We start from the raw sequence: 20,562 nt of genomic DNA, 5'->3' as shown, positions 1-20,562 counted from the left end.
CGGGAAACACACCTTCCAAAATGGCTGCTGTGGCTTCTCCTACCTAGCATGAGGACGAAAAGGACAGCTTTCCGTAAAAACTAGCAGTAGTTCAGTCTTCTCGGTGTAACAGTTGGGATAATGGGACAATTCTCAGAGTGCAATGCTTTTCTCATCCTTAGATTGAGGTGCGTTTTCCAAGCCATATTTGTGGCTTCACGGTGTCTTAATCTACACAGGAATGCTGTCCGACCCCAGTGCAGCTGTAAGCAAGCGGGTCGGATCTGCTGGCTACATCTAGGCTTGAAAAGGGGGTAGCTGTATTGTCACAAAGGAATGCAACCTTGATAAGTGCCATGCCTGAGAGTGCTTAACATTTCATGACAAACATGTTGTTATACTGAGTTTCTGCCTGTCTCTGCCTCTTCCAGGTGGCACTCTTTCTCTGGTACCCCCAAAATGGCTCATCGAAGTGGGCTGGAGGACCCGGAGCGGTACCTGTTTGTGGATCGCGCTATGGTCTACAATCCGGCCACACAGGCCGACTGGACAGCCAAGAAGGTGGTGTGGATCCCTTCAGAGCGTCATGGTTTTGAGGCGGCCAGCATCAAGGAGGAGCGGGGAGAGGAGATGGTGGTGGAACTGTCAGAGAATGGCAAGAAGACCATTGTCAATAAGGACGACATCCAGAAGATGAACCCGCCCAAGTTCAGCAAGGTGGAAGACATGGCCGAGCTCACCTGCCTGAACGAGGCCTCAGTGCTGCACAACCTCAAAGACCGCTACTACTCTGGGCTCATCTACGTGAGTGTTTGTGTTGTTGTACACTGTTAGAAAAAAGGGTTGCAAAAGGGTTAGGATAACCCTTTTTGGTTCCAGGTAGAACCCTTTTGAGTTCAATGTAGAACCCTCTGTGGAAAGGGTTCTACCTGGAACGAAAAAGGGTTCTACATAGGGGTTCTCCTATGGGGTCAGCCTGAAAACCCTGTTAGCTTCTAGATAGCACCTTTTTTTCTGAGTGTATTCTTATTATACATCTATTCACGTAGAAAGCAAATTCAACCATACTCACACATTATGCACACTGCAGACCTTGCTCAATAGTTCAATATTTTAGCTGTTTTTCAGCAACTCTGGTGACGCATACCTTAAATGAGACCCAGACCACAGAATCCCATGTATTGGTCTCTTGATAATGTTGAGAGGGCCTGGCTCACCTACAGAACCTAACCTCTGGGGAACTTTGAGGAAACAGGGTCTGTGTCTGAATAAGTACTACACACACAAACTGCATACTGATTTTTGACGTTTGATCTAGTAGAATTCACTTGTCTTTTCTGACTCACGTGTGTCTGACAACAGCTGATAATCAGATAAATTGACTGCTGTACCAAAATGAGCGAATGGCGGGAGTTAACGCAATCAGTTAACGCAATGAGATGACTCATTTGGAGTACTATTTTAGAAATTGCATATACTATAACACTTTATTTTTTTCGCATACTATTTAGTATGGGTATTTGGATACGCCACTGTCTTGTGGCTTGATTGAAGTTTAAAAAACACACAACTGATCATACTCTATAACCGTTTCCAGATAGTTCAGACCGATGGTAAGTTCTCTCTCTGTATCTATATTACCTGCCATCTTCTATACTTTCACCTTTGTAGGTGACATTTCTACCATAAACATCGGTGGGTCAGTTTGTTTGTATGACCCCATTCCTCGTGGTTGCCCTGTTTGATCTCTGAGCTGTCTGTGGGGCTCTCTCATCTCAGTGGGGTCCCTGGGTATTAAAGCCAATACATTTGGCCCTGTGTGTTGACTGTGGAGCCCCAGGGCAGGGTGGCAGACTGGGAGAGGCACTGGCCCAGCTCCTGTCACTGTTGCTGCTGTGCTCTGTGCATCTTTATGGTCGGGAGCCTTTGTCCTCTCACACATAAACCGTCTGTAGAAAAGACCTCCTACAATCCCAGAATTCCATTAGATGATAGACAGTGTCAGTGATGTATATGATGTCACTCATTTAGGGAGATTTTAAAGCTACCTCTTGCTGTTGGTATCCCTTCACTATTTTCCATTCTGTAGTCCGTAAACGTTTTTATTTTATTATCTAAGCACAACAAAAATCCAACGTCCGAGTTTGCATTGATTTAAATTGCATGCTTTCATTGTTTGTGGAGTTATCTGCAGCTATGTTTCAGTGCAGATGGGTCTAGTTAATGATGTCCTATATACAGTGTATCGTCGTGATCTTGACCCATTTAGTGACATACGTTCCAGGAATAGAATGTGGATTGGTTATCACCTAAGTCATGGTGACGGGGATTCTGGAGGAACTGCAGTCTTTTTGATTTATCTTCTCTACCAGGCTTGATGGTGAATTCCACTAGATAATAGCTTTATGTTTCTCCATGTTTCTTGAAGGCTCTCTTCATCTGCATAACAATGGGCCTCAGGATCTCGTCACAGTATCTCTGTGCATTCAAACTACCATCGATAAAATGCAATTGTGTTCGTTGTCCGTAGCTTATGCCTGCCCATACCATAACCCCACCTCCACCATGGGGCACTCTGTTTACAACACTGACATCAGCAAACCGCTAGTCATATGCTCTGTACAGTTGAAATCGGGATTCATCCGTGAAAAGCACACTTCTCTAGCGTGCCAGTGGCCATCAAAGGTGAGCATTTGCCCACTGATGTCGGTTTCGACGCCGGACTGCAGTCAGTTTAAGACCCTGGTGAGGATGACGAGCACGCAGATGAGCTTCCCTGAGACTGTTTTTAACAGCTGGTGTCAGCCGATCCCGCAGGTGAAGAAGCCGGATGTGGAGGTCCAGGGCTGGCGTTGGTACACGTGGTTGTGAGGCCAGTTGGACAAACTTTCCCCCCTGCTACTCTAACTTCCGAGATGCATACAAAGCCCTCTCCCACCCTCCCTTCGGAAAATCCGACCACGACGCCATCTTGCTCCTACCGTCTTATAGACAGAAACTCAATCAGGATGTACTATAACCGTTCAACGCTGGTCAGACCAATTGGAATCCACGCTTCAAGATGTTTTTGATCACGCAGCCTGGGGTATGTTCCGGTCAGCCTCAAAGAACAACATCGATCTATACGCTGACTCGGTGAGTGAGTTTATAAGGAAGTGCATTGGAGATGTATCTAATATAACCAGAAACCGTGGATGGATGGTGGCATTCGCACAAAACTGAAAGTGCGAACCACCTCATTTAACCATGGGAACATGGCTGAATATAAACAGTGCATTTATTCCCCCCGCAAGGCAATCAAACAAGTGAGATGCCGGTACAGGGACAAAGTGGAGTCTCAATTCAACAGCTCAGAAACGAGACGTATGTGGCAGGGTCTACAGGAAATCAACGACTATAAAAAGAAAACCAGCCACGTCACGGACACCGACGTCATGCTTCCAGACAAACTAAACATCTTCTTTGCTCTCTTTGAGAATAATACAGTGCCACCATCGCGGCCCACTAACAAAGACTGTGCCCCCTCCTCTCCTTCTCCATGGCCGACGTGAGTAAAACATTTAAACGTGTTAACCCTCGCAAGGCTGCTGGCCCAGATGGCATCCCTAGCCGCGTCCTCAGTGCATGCACAGACCAGCTGGCTGGTGTGTTTACAGACATATTCAATCGCTCCCTATCCCAGTCTGCTGTCCCCACATGCTTCAAGATGGCCACCATTGTTCCTGTACCCAAGAAGGCAAGATAACTGATCTAAATGGCTCCCGCCCCGTAGCACTCACTTCTATCATCATGAAGTACTTTGAGAGACTAGTCAAGGATCTTATCACCTCCACCTTACCGGCTATGCTAGACCCACTTCAGTTTGTATACCACCCCAACAGGTCCACAGACGATGCAATCACCATCACACTGCACACTGCCCTATCCCATCTGCACATGAGGAATACCTACGTAAGAATGCTGTTCATTGACTACAGCTCAGCATTCAACACCATAGTACCCTCCAAGCTCATCAAGCTGGAGGGCCTAGGTCTCAACCCCGCCCTGTGCAATTGGGTTCTAGACTTTCTGACGGGCCGCACCCAGGTGGTGAACGTAGGAAACAACATTTGCACTTCGCTGACCCTCAACACTGAGGCCCCACAAGGGTGCGTGCTCAGCCCCCTCCAGTACTCCTTGTTCACCTACGACTGCGTGGCCATGCACGCCTCCAACTCGATCATCAAGTTTGCAGATGACACAACAGTAGTGGGCTTGATTACCAACAACGACGAGACAGTTTACAGGAAAGAGGTGAGAGCACTCGGAGTGTGGTGTCAGGAAAACAACCTCTCACTCAACGTAAACAAAACAAAGGAGATTATCGTGGACTTCAGGAAACAGCAGAGGGAGCAACCCCTATCCACAGTGTAAAAGGTGTACGCCGAGGTTACTGAGAACTTTCCACATCACAGACAAACTGAAATGGTGCACCCACACAGACCATGTGGTGAAGAAGGCGTAACAGCACCTCTTCAACATCAGGAGGCTAAAGAAATTTGGGTTGTCACCCAAAACCCTGACAAAATTATACAGATGCACAATCAAGAGCATCCTGTTGGCTGTATCACAGCCTGGTACCACAACTGCTCCACCCTCAACCGCAAAGCTCTCCAGAGGGTAGTGAGGTCTGCACAACGCATCACCGGGGGCAAACCCCTTTTTGGCCTTCACAGGAAGGCCAAAATGATCATCAAGGACAACAACTACCCGAGCCACTGCCTGTTCACACCGCTACCATCCAGAAGGCGAGGTCACTACAGGTGCATCAAAGCAGGGACCGAGAGACTGAAAAACAGCTTCTTTCTCAAGGCCATCAGACTGTTAAACCGCAATCACTAACTCCGAGAGATTGCTACCTACATTGAGACCCAATCACTGGCCACTTTAATAAATTAATCACTAGTCACTTTAAACAATGCCACTTTAAATAATTCCACTTTAATAAATGTTTACATATCTTACGTTACTCATATCATATGTATATACTGTATTTTATACCATCTATTGCACCGACCATCGCTCATCCATATATTTATATGTACATATACTCATTCACCCCTTTAGATTCATGTGTATTAGGTAGTTGTTAGATATTACTGCTATTACTGCATTGTCGGCACATTGTCGGTGACCTCCCCCCACAGTGGGGCATAACCCATCCCCAGCTGCGCTGTACGCTGCTGCCCCAGGCTTTGTGTGTCTGAGCTAGGGTTGGCGTGCAGAGGGAGCCCCGTGGGTAATGTGGCTCTGTGCGTTTTGGTCAGTTCCTCAGTGAGGCCCCAGTATGGCTTGGTGGCGTAGCCTTGCCTCCATGTGAAGTCAGGGAGTTGAGCCAGTCCAGTGGGTAACAGGCTAACCGGAACGCTAGCAACGCTACAACCAGGCCTTTGTGTCAGCATATAATCCCCAGCTGTCAGAAAGCATCAGCATTCTTTCATGAAAACAGCGTCCGTCTGTCTCCCGCCCACTTCATTGCAATGTGTCTGACTGTCCTGCCTCCTTTCCTGCACTCACTCTAATTTACGATTTCTCTTTTCTCTCTCCTAATGCTCTGCCCAATGCCAATAACCTTATTCCTGCACTTCTTTTGGTGTTTCAAATGTTTGATTGTTCAAACATTGAATAAATGTATTGCAGTCTTGGCTGAGCTTCTGTATTTGTGGAGGCCAGCTGCCTCTTGGTTGACAGGATGTAGGTGGTATCACTAATGGAAAACCCCCACTAATTATCTGTCTTGTCATTCTTGTTTGGCTGATATGTTTCTTTATTGAGGTTCAAGAACAAGCTTTCACTCGCTATGTGCATGCATAAAGAGTACATTAACCCTCTCTCAAGAGTGGCATTGTGTTCAGGCCTCCCACATAGTCATATCTTCAGTCTTTTGTTGTTGTCATGGCATTGCCATTGTTCCATGGAGAACTATTTTGCATGTAAACATCTTAGGTGTTACCATAAACTTGGCAAACACACACACACACACACTCCATGGATACCAAACCAGCACCAGGCTTTTCATGGATCATCATGCAGTTATTAGTGGTTATTTTTTTATTAAATTATCCAGAAAGAGTGAGCAACAGTTTCTTTATTTTATAAAAAATATTCTGTTTTGAGAATTTCTGAGTAGCTTTGTGTTTAAGCTGGTGGTTAAGGTCATGGGTTAAGAGCTATGTAACGCTAGTGCCATGCATGTACAGTATATGCCACAATTCCACCGAAGACATAGCAATCTTTCTTTCAGTTTCCCCAGGTATTATTAATATGATTATGTTAAAAGCCCATTACATTATCAAATCAAGACAGTTGAACACCCTGCTATTGGCTTGACACACTTTTTTATTCAATAGCACTGCGCAAAGATTATTGATCATATATATGCCTCATCTTCCAAGATGGCATAGCAGTTCAGACGTCTTTTGTCCTCGTCTTGTCATGTCCCATATATATATAACTTTTTTCACATACCTTTTTATATATATTTTTTTATTTTCCATAAACTCATCTTCAAAACACTCTCCTGCAACCCGCCTCACCAATTTATATTTATAAGAAAAGTATTATTTACCTCAAATCTGTAATCCTCCAAGAAACTAGCCAGAAGCTAATCAGAAGCGAGTTAGCTTCTTTACTGGCTAATCGTTAGTATTCAGCTAACCACGGTTTGTGGACATCAGCTATCCTTTAGCTCGACTCGGAATGGAACATACCGGACCAATTTTTCTCTCTATGTCCCTGGATTATACCTGCGAACTCTGGACGTTCATACCTGGATCTCACAGCTAGCTAGTTGCTATCCGTGTGACTATCGGCTTTCGTCGATTCCGGAGCAAACATCAATTATTTCGGAGCTAGCCAGCTGAAGAGTTCCATCAATCACTCTTGGGCTACAATCACCTATCTGGGCCCGTATTACTGCCTACGCGGAGCCCCACCGGGCCTTCACAACTGGACTGCCGACGTTATCTACCCGAAGGAGTTATCCGGCTGGCTCCTCCGTCGCGACGTTACCTAAACGCCCATCTGCGGCCCGCTAACCGTTAGCTGTCTTATCGGCTGCTATCTGAATAGACAATCGGACAATTTATTTATTTATATTGTTATTATTTTTTCTTCTTGGGCCTCTATAACTATATCTATTGTTTTTTGTTGTTGTTGTGTGATTTGGATTAATCCCCTCTACCACACGGAACCCCACTAATCTACTGACGGAACGCAAGAGGAGGCTAATAACAGACCTCCATCCTATGCTAGCTTGCTACCGATAGCCTGGCTAGCTGTCTAAATCGCCGTGACCCCCAACCATTCTCTCTACTCACTGGACCCTTTTGATCACTCGACTAAGCATGCCTCTCCTTAATGTCAATATGCCTTGTCCATTGCTGTTCTGGTTAGTGTTTATTGGCTTATTTCACTGTAGAGCCTCTAGTCCTGCTCACTCTACCTTATCCAACCTATTAGTTCCACCACCCACACATGCAATGACATCTCCTGGTTTCAATGATGTTTCTAGAGATTCTCTCTCTTTTCATCACTCAATACCTAGGTTTACCTCCACTGTATTCACATCCTACCATACCTTTTTCTGTACATTATACCTTGATGCTATTTTATCGCCCCCAGAAACCTCCTTTTACTCTCTGTTCTAGACGACCAATTCTTATTGCCTTTAGCCGTACCCTTATTTTACTCCTCCTCTGTTCCTCTGGCGATGTAGAGGTGAATCCAGGCCCTGCAGTGCCTAGCTCCACTCCTATTCCCCAGGCGCTCTCTTTTGACGACTTCTGTAACCGTAATAGCCTTGGTTTCATGCATGTTAACATTAGAAGCCTCCTCCCTAAGTTTGTTCTATTCACTGCTTTAGCACACTCTGCCAACCCGGATGTTCTAGCTGTGTCTGAATTCTGGCTTAGGAAGACCACCAAAAATTCAGAAATTTTAATCCCAAACTACAACATTTTCAGACAAGATAGAACTGCAAAAGGGGGCGGTGTTGCAATCTACTGCAAAGATAGCCTGCAGAATTCTGTCCTACTATCCAGGTCTGTACCCAAACAATTTGAACTTCTACTTTTAAAAATCCACCTCTCTAAAAACAAGTCTCTCACCGTTGCCGCCTGCTATAAACCTCCCTCTGCCCCCAGCTGTGCTCTGGACACCATATGTGAACTGATTGCTCCCATCTATCTTCAGAGCTCGTGCTGCTTGGCGACCTAAACCGGAACATGCTTAACACCCCAGCCATCGTACAATCTAACTTGATGCCCTCAATCTCACACAAATTATCAATGAACCTACCAGGTACCTCCCCAAAGCCTTAAACACGGGCACCCTCATAGATATCATCCTAACCAACTTGCCCTCTAAATACACCTCTGCTGTCTTCAACCAAGATCTCAGCGATCACTGCCTCATTACCTGCATCCGTAATGGGTCAGCGGTCAAACGACCTCCACTCATCACTGTCAAACGCTCCCTGAAACACTTCAGCGAGCAGGCCTTTCTAATTGACCTGGCCAGGGTATCCTGGAAGGATATTGATCTCATCCCGTCAGTAGAGGATGCCTGGATATTCTTTTTAAATGCCTTCCTAACCATCTTAAATAAACATGCCCCATTCAAGAAATTTAGAACCAGGAACAGATGTAGCCCTTGGTTCTCCCCAGACCTGACTGCCCTTAACCAACACAAAAACATCCTATGGCATTCTGCATTAGCATCGAACAGCCCCCGTGATATGCAGCTGTTCAGGGAAGCTAGAAACCATTATACACAGGCAGTTAGAAAAGCTAAGGCTAGCTTTTTCAAGCAGAAATTTGCTTCCTGCAACACAAACTCAAAAAAGTTCTGGGACACTATAAAGTCCATGGAGAATAAGAACACCTCCTCCCAGCTGCCCACTGCACTGAAGATAGGAATCATCATTACATTACATTTACATTTAAGTCATTTAGCAGACGCTCTTATCCAGAGCGACTTACAAATTGGTGCATTCACCTTATGTCATCCAGTGGAACAGTCACTTTACGATAGTGCATCTAAATCTTAAAGGGGGGGGGGAATACTTATCCTATCCTAGGTATTCCTTAAAGAGGTGGGGTTTCAGGTGTCTCCGGAAGGTGGTGATTGACTCCGCTGTCCTGGCGTCGTGAGGGAGTGGAGGATCGGAATCCACCATAATTGAGAATTTCAGTAAGCATTTTGCTACGGCTGGCCATGCTTTCCACCTGGCTACTCCTGGCTACTCCTACCCCGGTCAACAGCACTGCACCCCCCCCACAGCAACTCTCTCAAGCCTTCCCCATTTCTCCTCCTCCCAAATCCGTTCAGCTGATGTTCTGAAAGAGCTGCAAAGTCTGGACCCCTACAAATCAGCCGGGCTAGACAATCTGGACCCTTTCTTTCTAAAATTATCTGCCAAATTTGTTGCCACCCATATTACTAGCCTGTTCAACCTCTTTTTGGTGTCGTCTGAGATTCCCAAAGATTGGAAAGCAGCTGCTGTCATCCCCCTCTTCAAAGGGGGGGACACTCTTGACCCAAATTGCTACAGACCTATATAATAATAATAATATAAATAATATATGCCATTTAGCAGCCTACCATGCCTTTCTAAGGTCTTTGAAAGCCAAGTCAACAAATAGATTACCGACCATTTCGAATCTCACCATACCTTGTCTGCTATGCAATCTGATTTCAGAGCTGGTAATGGGTGCACCTCAGCCACGCTCAAGGTCCTAAACGATATCTTAACCGCCATCGATAAGAAACATTACTGTGCAGCCGTATTCATTGATCTGGCCAAGGCTTTCGACTCTGTCAATCACCACATCCTCATCGGCAGACTCGACAGCCTTGGTTTCTCAAATGATTGCCTTGCCTGGTTCACCAACTACTTATAATATAGTAATATATGCCATTTAGCAGACGCTTTTATCCAAAGCGACTTACAGTCATGTTTGCATACATTCTACGCATGGGTGGTCCCGGGGATCGAACCCACTACCCTGGCGTTACAAGCGCCATGCTCTACCAACTGAGCTACAGAAGGACCACTGATAGATTCTCTGATAGAGTTCAGTGTGTCAAATCGGAGGATCTGCTGTCCGGACCTCTGGCAGTCTCTATGGGGGTGCCATAGGGTTAAATTCTTGGACCGACTCTTCTCTGTATACATCAATGAGGTCGCTCTTGCTGCAGGGTGAGTCTCTGATCCACCTCTACGCAGACGACACCATTCTGTATACTTCTGGCCCTTCTTTGGACACTGTGTTAACAACCCTCCAGGCAAGCTTCAATGCCATACAACTCTCCTTCCGTTGCCTCCAATTGCTCTTAAATACAAGTAAAACTAAATGCATGCTTTTCAACCGATCGCTACCTGCACCTGCCCAAAATCACTACTCTGGATGGCTCTGACTTAGAATACGTGGACAACTACAAATACTTAGGTGTCTGGTTAGACTGTAAACTCTCCTTCCAGACCCATATCAAACATCTCCAATCCAAAGTTAAATCTAGAATTGGCTTCCTATTTCGCAACAAAGCATCCTTCACTCATGCTGCCAAACATACCCTTGTAAAACTGACCATCATACCAATCCTCGACTTTGGCGATGTCATTTACAAAATAGCCTCCAATACCCTACTCAACAAATTGGAAGCAGTCTATCACAGTGCAATCCGTTTTGTCATCAAATCAAATCAAATCAAATTTATTTATATAGCCCTTCGTACATCAGCTGATATCTCAAAGTGCTGTACAGAAACCCAGCCTAAAACCCCAAACAGCAAACAATGCAGGTGTAAAAGCACGGTGGCTAGGAAAAACTCCCTAGAAAGGCCAAACCTAGGAAGAAACCTAGAGAGGAACCGGGCTATGTGGGGTGGCCAGTCCTCTTCTGGCTGTGCCGGGTAGAGATTATAACAGAACATGACCAAGATGTTCAAATGTTCATAAATGACCAGCATGGTCAAATAATAATAAGGCAGAACAGTTGAAACTGGAGCAGCAGCACAGTCAGGTGGACTGGGGACAGCAAGGAGCCATCATGTCAGGTAGTCCTGGGGCACGGTCCTAGGGCTCAGGTCCTCCGAGAGAGAGAAAGAAAGAGAGAATTAGAGAGAGCATATGTGGGGTGGCCAGTCCTCTTCTGGCTGTGCCGGGTGGAGATTATAACAGAACGTGGCCAAGATGTTCAAATGTTCATAAATGACCAGCATGGTTGAATAATAGTAAGGCAGAACAGTTGAAACTGGAGCAGGAGCATGGCCAGGTGGACTGGGGACAGCAAGGAGTCATGTCAGGTAGTCCTGGGACATGGTCCTAGGGCCCAGGCCAGTTGAAACTGGAGCAGCAGCATGGCCAGGTGGACTGGGGACAGCAAGGAGTCATCATGTCAGGTAGTCCTGGGGCATGGTCCTAGGGCTCAGGTCCTCCGAGAGAGAGAAAGAAAGAGAGAAGGAGAGAATTAGAGAACGCACACTTAGATTTACACAGGACACCGAATAGGACAGGAGAAGTACTCCAGATAAACAAACTGACCCTAGCCCCCCGACACATAAACTACTGCAGCATAAATACTGGAGGCTGAGACAGGAGGGGTCAGGAGACACTGTGGCCCCATCCGAGGAATCCCCACCAAAGCCCCATATACTACCCACAATTGCGACCTGTACGCTCTCGTTGGCTGGCCCTCGCTTCATACTCGTCGCCAAACCCACTGGTTCCATGTCATCTACAAGACCCTGCTAGGTAAAGTCCCCCCTTATCTCAGCTTGCTGGTCACCATAGCATCTCCCACCTGTAGCACACGCTCCAGCAGGTATATCTCCAAAACTAATTATTTCTTTGGCCGCCTCTCCTTCCAGTTCTCTGCTGCCAAGGACTGGAACGAACTACAAAAATCTCTGAAACTGGAAACACTAATCTCCCTCACTAGCTTTAAGCACCAACTGTCAGAGCAGCTCACCGATTACTGCATCTGTACATAGCCCACCTATAATGTAGCCCAAACAACTACCTCTTTCCCAACTGTATTTAATTAATTAATTCATTTTGCTCCTTGCACCCCATTATTTTTATTTTTACTTTGCACATTCTTCCATTGCAAATCTACCATTCCAGTGTTTTACTTGCTATATTGTATTTACTTTGCCATCATGGCCTTTTTTTGCCTTTACCTCCCTTATCTCACCTCATTTGCTCACATCGTATATAGACTTGTTTAAACTGTATTATTGACTGTATGTTTGTTTTACTCCATGTGTAACTCTGTGTCATTGTATGTGTCGAACTGCTTTGCTTTATCTTGGCCAGGTCGCAATTGTAAATGAGAACTTGTTCTCAACTTGCCTACCTGGTTAAATGAAGGTGAAATAAAATAAATAAAATTAAAATATTTCAAAGCATACTTTGAAGGGTTATTAGCTTTAATGAATATGCACTGTCAAGGTCATTCTCCTCAGATGAATGGACCAGGCCGTCCTCACCTTGCTGCAGTCGGGGTGCTATTAATTCCAAATGGCAGATGCAAGCGACTTATGTCTGCTGTTGCTTGTGGGTTTCTCAGCTGTTACTAAGCCACTGCATCCACAGATCCGATTTCACAGTGGAAATATCCCCTTCCCTGGAGCATGGTACATGGAGAGCAGGCTAACCTGACCCACTTCCTCCAGCAGCAGGCCTGGCCTACCACTCCGTCCTCCGCTGAAGAGGCTGCTGCCTCTAACCTCTCCTGAGAGGGAGGGAGAGTGGGGAGGGAAGGGGAGAGGGATTCACATTTTGGTGAGAGGGAGAAAGGGAGGCCTCCTGAGTAGACTGTACTGCAGAATGCATTTATTTGTGTTCTGCAACGTAACTGAATTTGTGACTGGAGACAAATTATGCCATAAGGTATTGTAGGTTTACCCAGAGTAATGGCAAAACTAAACGCAAAAACTCTCCTGCAATGTTGACCGTGTTAACTCAACATTGACACACACTCACATTTAACCTGAAAGTAAGCATAATCAGTATGATAGGAAAGTGTTATTTTAAATCAATACGGTTGATTATGGTATTATAGAGTTATCAGGAATAAACCAGATAAACGTTGTTGTTTCATCCTGGTCTGGTGTCTAACCATCTCGACCCTGCTGCAGTCTGGTGGGATGCTACAGTAGGCCCTGTGATTATTGCTGTGGGTGCAACCAGGTAGCTCTGCCTAGCCAGCTGCCTTGGTCCTGCACGTCACAGAGGCACCGCCACACTATTAATAGCTCCTGCTTTCAGATCAAGGGAATCCATTTTTAATTAGCTACAAAATGGAGCTTCAAGTTAGAGTTACAGAGGGCTGGCTTTTCCTATTCACCTCCCCTAAGGTTTAGAAGGAGTGAGAGGAGGCTGATGGAATCATTATGCCCTGCTTCTCTACCAAAAGGGGTTCTTGTCAACTCAGCTGCCTCACAGACCAGCTCTGATGAACTGAGACCACCTCTCTCTCCTTCCTTTCCCCTCTATCTCCTTACAGCCCACTCTCTCTCTCTCTGTTTCTCTCTCTTCCTCTCCCTTCTCTCTCTCCTAACAGCCCACTCTCTCTCTGTTTCTGTCTCTTCCTCTCCCTATGTCATTGTCAGTGTTTGGCAAGGCATTCCCCTGAAAAGGCTGACTGGGCTCTTACATCATGAGCATGCTCTCCAGGGCCGCTTGGCAGTGGCTTGGCTGCTGAGTCATTATCCTTCTGCCTTAATTGCTTGGCTGACTCCTGATTGTTAGACAGGGTTGCATCTTGTGGCTCACAAATAGACAACCCATGGGCTTCACCCCCGAGGTTTTGTATAAGGTCAAGTAAGCCATATTTTTATGAGATCACCAAAATATCTAATGATTTATTATTATATTTCTATTGTGGTCACCTCTGCCTATTGCCTTATCCAGACCCCTTGAAAGAGGTGAACGGAGCCACTGGGCCTTAGGCATGAAATGAGAGTTCTTGAAACAATTAGAAGCCTTTTAAACAGAGGCTCTGTCAGTCATGTTTGGTGTGTTGTACATGCATCTCTGTGTTCTATGAACTTACTCTCCCTCTCCCCAAAGGGGTTCATTGGCATGTGAAATGGATAATAAACAAGAGAAACAAATAGTGAACATTACACTCACAAAATATTATAGCTATGTACAATTATAGTACAAAATGGAAAATAAGTAAACATAAATATGGGTTGTATTTACGACTGTGTTTTGTTCTTCACTGGTTGTCCTTTTGTTGTGGCAACAGGCCACAAATCTTGCTGCTGTGATGGCACATTGAGTTTCACCTAATAGATATGGGAGTTTATCAAAATTAGATTTGCTTTCAAATTCTTTGTGGGCCTGTGTAATCTGAGGGAAATATGTTTCTCTAATATGGTCATACATTTGGCAGCTCAGCTTCCACCTCGAATCAAATTGTATTTGTCACATGTGCCGAATACAACAGGTGTCGACCTTACAGTAAAATGCTTACTTACAAACCCTTAACCAACAATGCAGTTTTGAGAAAAATAAGAGTTAAGAAAAGATTGACTAAATAAACTAAAGTAAAAAGAATAACTCAACACAATAACGAGGCTATAGTACCGAGTCAATGTGTGGGGTTACGGGTAAGTCGAGGTAATTGAGGTAATATCTACATGTAGGCAGTGGTAAAGTGACTATGCATAGATAATAAACAGTGAGTGGCAGCAACATAAATTTAAAAAAAAATGGGTGTCAATGCAAATAATCCAGGTGGCCATTTGATGAACTGTTCAGCAGTCTTATGGCTTGGTAGTAGAAGCTGTTAAGGAGACTTTTGGATCTAGACTTGGCCCTCCGGTACCGCTTGCCCTAACCCTATGACTAGGGTAGCTGTAGCATTTTACAATTTTTAGATCCTTCCTCTGACACCGCATGGTATAGATGTCAAATCAAATGTTATTTGTCACATACACATGGTTAGCAGATGTTAATGTGAGTGTAGCGAAATGCTTAATATTTTGTGAGTGTAATGTTCACTGTTAATTTCTGATTGTTTATTTCTCTTTTGTTTAATCTATTTCACCTGCTTTGGCCATGCAAATTAACCCCTGTCTTAGATGTACTGGGCACTACCCTCTGTAGAGCCTTGAGGTTGGATGCCGAGTAGTTGCCATACCAGGCTGTGATGCAACGAGTCAGGATGCTCTTGATGGTGCAGCTGTAGAACTTTTTGAAGACTCATGCCAAGTCTGCCTACGGCGCCCTCTCTCAATAGCAATGCTTACGGAGTCTGTACATAGTCAAAGCTTTTCATTTTGGGTCAGTCATAGTGGTCAAGTATTCTGCCATTGTATACTCTCTGTTTTGGGCCAAATAGTATTCAAGTTTGCTCTTTTTTTTCCAATGTGTCAAGTAATTATCTTTTTGTTTACTCATGATTTGGTTGGGTCTAATTGTGTTGCCGTCCTGGGGCTTTGCGGGGTCTGTTTGTGAACAGAGCCCCAGGACCAGCTTGCTTAGGGGACATTTCTCTAGGTTAACCTCTCTGTAGGTGATGGCTTTGTTTGTAGAAGATTTGAGAATTGCTTCCTTTTATTTGTTTGTAGAATTTAAGGGCTCTTTTCTGGATTTTGATTGTCAGCCGGTCTCATCCTAATTCTGCTCTGCATTCTTTCTCTCTTCCCCGCCCCATTGTACTGTACCTGACGTGTGTGATAAGGGCGGTAACAGAATTACACTGATCTTTCACTTAAAATGTTTGCCAAACAAAACCATTGATTTAAGAAACCATAAAACTCTGTTTGATAACAGAATTTTGGTTTCCACATTTTTCAAAAACCCTGTTATATCTCTGCTCAAAATGCAAGATTCAATGATGTATGCAGAAAGAATGGGGTGTCAGCTAGGACACGACACATTGAGTTTGAAAAAATATATTTTTGTTATTGAATAGTAGTAAGTGAAGTAGATCTACACCCAGTAACGGAATGGCGGTAATGGAATTTCTTCATGGGTCCCTGATACAGTATGTACTGTAATGACCCGACTAGATCATAAAGGAACAATTGTCCAGACAGAGGCTTGAGTTTACGAATTGACGGTTTATTACACCAACTTTACACAGGCTACTGTTTGGGCCGTAGCACACGCCAAATAGATGACACAAGCCAATCGTGACCTTCTCTTGTGAAGCCCAGACGTAAGAGAGAGAGAACAAAAGCTGAACCTGGTCTTAACTTCCAATGCTCCACCCCCCTGCCCAACCCCCCTCCACGCCACTCCGCCAACCACCAGGATGCCCGGCATCAGAACATTCCAGGCATTCCCGTGATTGGCAGATAGCAGGTTGATTGACAGGTCGGACCCCGCGAACACCGGGTACTGGTCAGTACAACACAACCACCTCCTAGCCTAACACATAACACACAGCTGTCTGTGCGGGTCGCTACACAGCCCCCCACCACAAAGTCCCTCGTCCCCGAGGGAACAAACAAAGTCTCTGAAGCGACCCGGAGGTCTCCTTTGCCTGCGTGGTCGTGATGGTCGCAGAGTGCCCCTCTGGGACCCAGGGGATGAAGGCAGGGATATGGGTGACAAGGAAGCGGGAACGGGTAATACAGTCCGTGGCTCTGGGGAACCACGCGGTGACACAGGGGGGGAGACAGGGGGAGTGGGCTGTCTGGAGCCTTGTCTGCGGCACCTGAGGGTGGGTGCCTGGAGAATGTCATTGCCAGAGAGGGGAATTGTGGGGGTTCCTGGGGTTTGGGGAGAAGAGGCCCCTCTGTATGGGGCTAACCTGTCCCGGTGCAGTGCCACCTTTCTCCCCCTGGGAGGAAGCTGCACCCGGTACACAACCTCCCCTACCCTCTCCAGGACACTGCAGGGTCCCACCCAGTGACTGTCCAACTTGGGGCATCTGCCTTTTTTCCTTAGGGGGCTGTAGACCCAGACCAGCTCCCCAGCCACAAAGTGCTTTCCCCGGGTGTGCACGTCATAGTTCCTTTTCTGCCTCACACCTGCATTCACCAGCTGCTCTCTGGCGAAGGTGTGGGCTGTCTCCAGGCGGTCCTGGAGTCTCCGGGCATACTCCGGCCCCGGAGGAACATGAGGGCTATCCAGGGGCCGACCAAACGCCATCTTCGCAGGGGTGCGGATCTCTCTCCCCAGCATGAGGAGGGCAGGCGTGCAGGAAGTGGAGTCTTGGACAGCGGAGCGGCATGCCATGAGGACCATAGGCAGGTGCTTGTCCCAGTCACGCTGGTGTTTGGAAGAGACGATGGCCAGCTGCTGTCCAAGCGTTTTGTTGAAGCGCTCCACAAGGCCATCACTTTGAGGATGGAGAGGAGTAGTGCGGGTCTTGTGCATACCCAGCCTCTCACACATGGTGGCGAACACACGGGACTCAAAGTTTCTGCCTTGGTCGCTGTGGATGGACTCTGCAGCTCCAAACCTGCTGAACATCCCCGCTGTCAGGGCGTCGACGATGGTCTCTGCCTCCTGGTCAGGCAGAGCATAGGCCTCGGGCCATTTTGTGAAATAGTCCATGGCCGTGAGCACCCAGCGGTTTCCACTGTCTGTGGTGGGGAACGGCCCAACTACATCCACTCCCACCCTCTCCATGGGAGCCCCCACTGGGAACTGTTGGAGCTGAGCATGAGAGCGGCCTGGGGGGCCCTTTCTCGCTGTGCAGTTGTCACAGCGGCGACAAAAGTCCTCCACATCCCTCTTGTGCTGCCCCCAGTAGAAGCCCTGACGGAGACGGCGCAGTGTTTTTGTGACCCCAAAGTGTCCAGTCCCCACCCCCCATGAGTACTCTGGAGCACAGCCTCCCGCAATGCTTTTGGGACCACCACCTGCCACCTCTCCTCTCCCGTAGCTGACTCCTTCCATGCCCGCTGTAGCACGCCATCAGCCAGCCGCAGTCTCTCAAACTTCGACCACAACCCTTTGGTCGCGAGTGAGAGCGCTGTCACCTCTTCCCATGGTGGCCTCACCTGCGCCTCTACCCACTGTAGCACTGGCTGTAGGTCTGTGTCCCGTCCCTGCTGCTGCCGCCATTCAGCCACGTCGACAGTCTGCAGCTCACAGCAGACAGGCCCGCTCGCCCGACACACTGTGGCACAGACACCCTCCTCTGCCCGCAGCTCTCTCTCCCGTCCCTCTCTCCGTTCACAGTGGCGGCAGCCGTCTGCAGTACAGGGCCGACGGGACATGGCGTCGGCGTTGGAGTGGCGTGCCCCTGCCCTGTGCACCACCGTGAAGTCATACTGCTGAAGCTCCTCCAACCAGCGTGCCACCTGCCCCTCTGGCTCTCTGAAAGACATGAGCCACTGGAGAGCAGAGTGGTCAGTCCTTACAGTAAAGGGCAGACCACCCAGGTAGTACTTGAAGTGTTTGACGGAAGCCACAACAGCCAAGAGCTCCCGCCGGGTGACACAGTAGCGGCGCTCATGTTTGTCAAATGTTTTGCTGAAGTACGCCACCACTCTCTCCCCCTCTGGCCCCACCTGGGCCAGCACCCCACCCATGCCCACATTGCTCGCGTCTGTGTCCAGGATAAAGGGCAAGGTGAGGTCAGGGGGCGAGCACGGGGCCTCGATCAGTGCACGTTTGAGGGTGTTGAACGCCTCCTCACACTCCACTGTCCAAGTGAAAGCCTTGTCCTTCGGCAGCAGGCGGTTCAGTGGAGCAGCAACGCTTGAGAAGCCCCGTACAAACCTCCTGTAGTACGAGGCCAGGCCCAGGAAGCTCTTCAGCTGACGCTGGTCGGTGGTGGTGGGCCAGTCTCTGACAGCCCCTACCTTGTCCTCCATGGTGCTGATCCCCTCCTTCCCCACTCGGTGGCCCAAGAAGGACACCTCTCTCCTCATGAAGTGGCACTTCTCGGGGTGGAGCTTCAGACCTGCGGCAGCCACCCTCTCCAGCACACGCCGTAGCGCCCCCAGGGCTGACTGGAAGGAGCTGCCATGGGCCAGGATATCATCGAGGTATACCAGACACTGCTGTCGGGGGATGCCATCCAGCACTCTGTCCATCAAACGCTCAAAAGTAGCTGGAGCGTTGCACAGGCCAAAGCACAGGACCTTGAACTGCCAGTGTCCTCTGTTAGTGGAGAACGCAGTTTTGGCTCTGGCCTCTGGGGAGAGGGGCACCTGCCAGTAGCCACTGCGGAGGTCTAGTGAGGAGAACCAGGAGGACCCCTAACCAGGTCCAGCGACTCATCGATACGTGGTATGGGGTATGAGTCCTTCCTGGTTACCTCATTCAGCCGCCTGTAGTCCGCACAGAACCTCAGCTTGCCCCCCTTCTTCGGAACCATGACGACTGGCGCCGCCCAGGGGCTGTCTGAGGGCTCAATGAAGTCTGCCCGCTGCATCTCCAACACAGCCTTGTCTGCCGCCTCCTGGCGTGCCAGCGGGATACGGCGGGGACGCATCTTGATGGGTCGAGCATCACCTGTGTCGATCTCATGCTGCACCAGATGAGTCTGACCCACCTCTTCCCCACTCAACGCAAAGCTGTCTCTGAATTCAAACAGCAACTGCCACAACCGTTCCTGCTGCTCAGGGTCAAGACCAACACAGTTCCTCCCCCATATCTCCCTCACTGCAGACAGTGTCCTCTCCTCTCCCATCTGGGGTAGCTGGGCTGGGGGGTGCGACCCGGGCTCACAGAGGGCTGTGTCATGGAGGTAGCTGGGGGAATGTAACACACCGCCGTAGGTGACAGGGGGACTGGGGAAAAGTCACACACAGCTGTGGGGGAGGGGGCGCAGCCATGAGTCTCTGCTGCTTTAACTGTTGGAGTAAAGGGTTTGTTGGGTTGAGTGAATGTGACATTAGGGGGGCCATGGTGACTTCCGTCCCTCCCTGGAAGCTCAGTGTGCCCCTATTTAGGTCTAACTGGCAGCCTGTGCTCCTAAGAAAGTCCAACCCCAGGATACAAGGGTCCTGCACAGCCGCCACCCACACAGGATGACGCACAGTCCTGCCCCCTACTGTCAGAGTCATTATTCCCTTCCCTTTCATGGGTGCCAGCTCACCTGTGACTGTGCGGAGCTGCACAGTTGTAGGCTCACACTGAGTCCAACCTGGCACAATATCTGGCCTCACCAGGGTTACTGTGGACCCAGTGTCCACCAGGGCGGAGCAGGGCACCCCCTCCACAGTGACAGGGACATGACAAAAGTCCCCAACACAGGTCCGGCCCACCACAACAACAGGCTCCATCCGCTTGCCCTCGTCTGCTTCTGGGGGAAGTGGAGCCTTGCTTCCCCGTCTGTGCCGGTGGGCTCCTCCTGAAGATGATGGTGGTTGGGATAGAAAGCCAGGGGTCCGCACTACCCGGTCTATGCGGACCCCGAGCCGTTTCCCTGAGCTCTGGGGGACATGGGGCAAACTCGGCGCAGATGGCCTGGCTGGCCACAACCCCAGCAGACCCTGGGACCAGGGCGTGTGTTTCGTTCCGCCTGTAGCGACACAGCACGAATGAGTTTTGTCATTTCGGCCACCCAAGCAGGCTTTTCCGTCTCCGGGCTGCTCTGCCCCCCCAGCTCGCACAGAGGG

General features: G+C 48.2%; 1 protein-coding gene across 2 annotated transcripts in view; it reads left to right on the top strand.

Moving 5' to 3' along the window:
- LOC123999132 (myosin-10-like) overlaps window positions 1-20,562 on the top strand; it is an 82,418-nt gene that overhangs the window by 1,912 nt on the left and 59,944 nt on the right. For both annotated transcript variants that reach the window (XM_046304577.1, XM_046304576.1), the window contains exon 2: window positions 411-783. In XM_046304577.1, the coding sequence (XP_046160533.1) occupies window positions 439-783 (345 nt within the window). In that variant the 5' untranslated portion in view covers window positions 411-438. The remainder of the gene's footprint in view (window positions 1-410; window positions 784-20,562) is intronic.

This window comes from Oncorhynchus gorbuscha, linkage group LG16 (genome assembly GCF_021184085.1).
Source record: "Oncorhynchus gorbuscha isolate QuinsamMale2020 ecotype Even-year linkage group LG16, OgorEven_v1.0, whole genome shotgun sequence".
NCBI classification, from domain to species: domain Eukaryota; kingdom Metazoa; phylum Chordata; class Actinopteri; order Salmoniformes; family Salmonidae; genus Oncorhynchus; species Oncorhynchus gorbuscha.
Note: the sequence above shows the minus strand (reverse complement) of the source record. Positions and strands in the feature narration are given on the sequence as shown.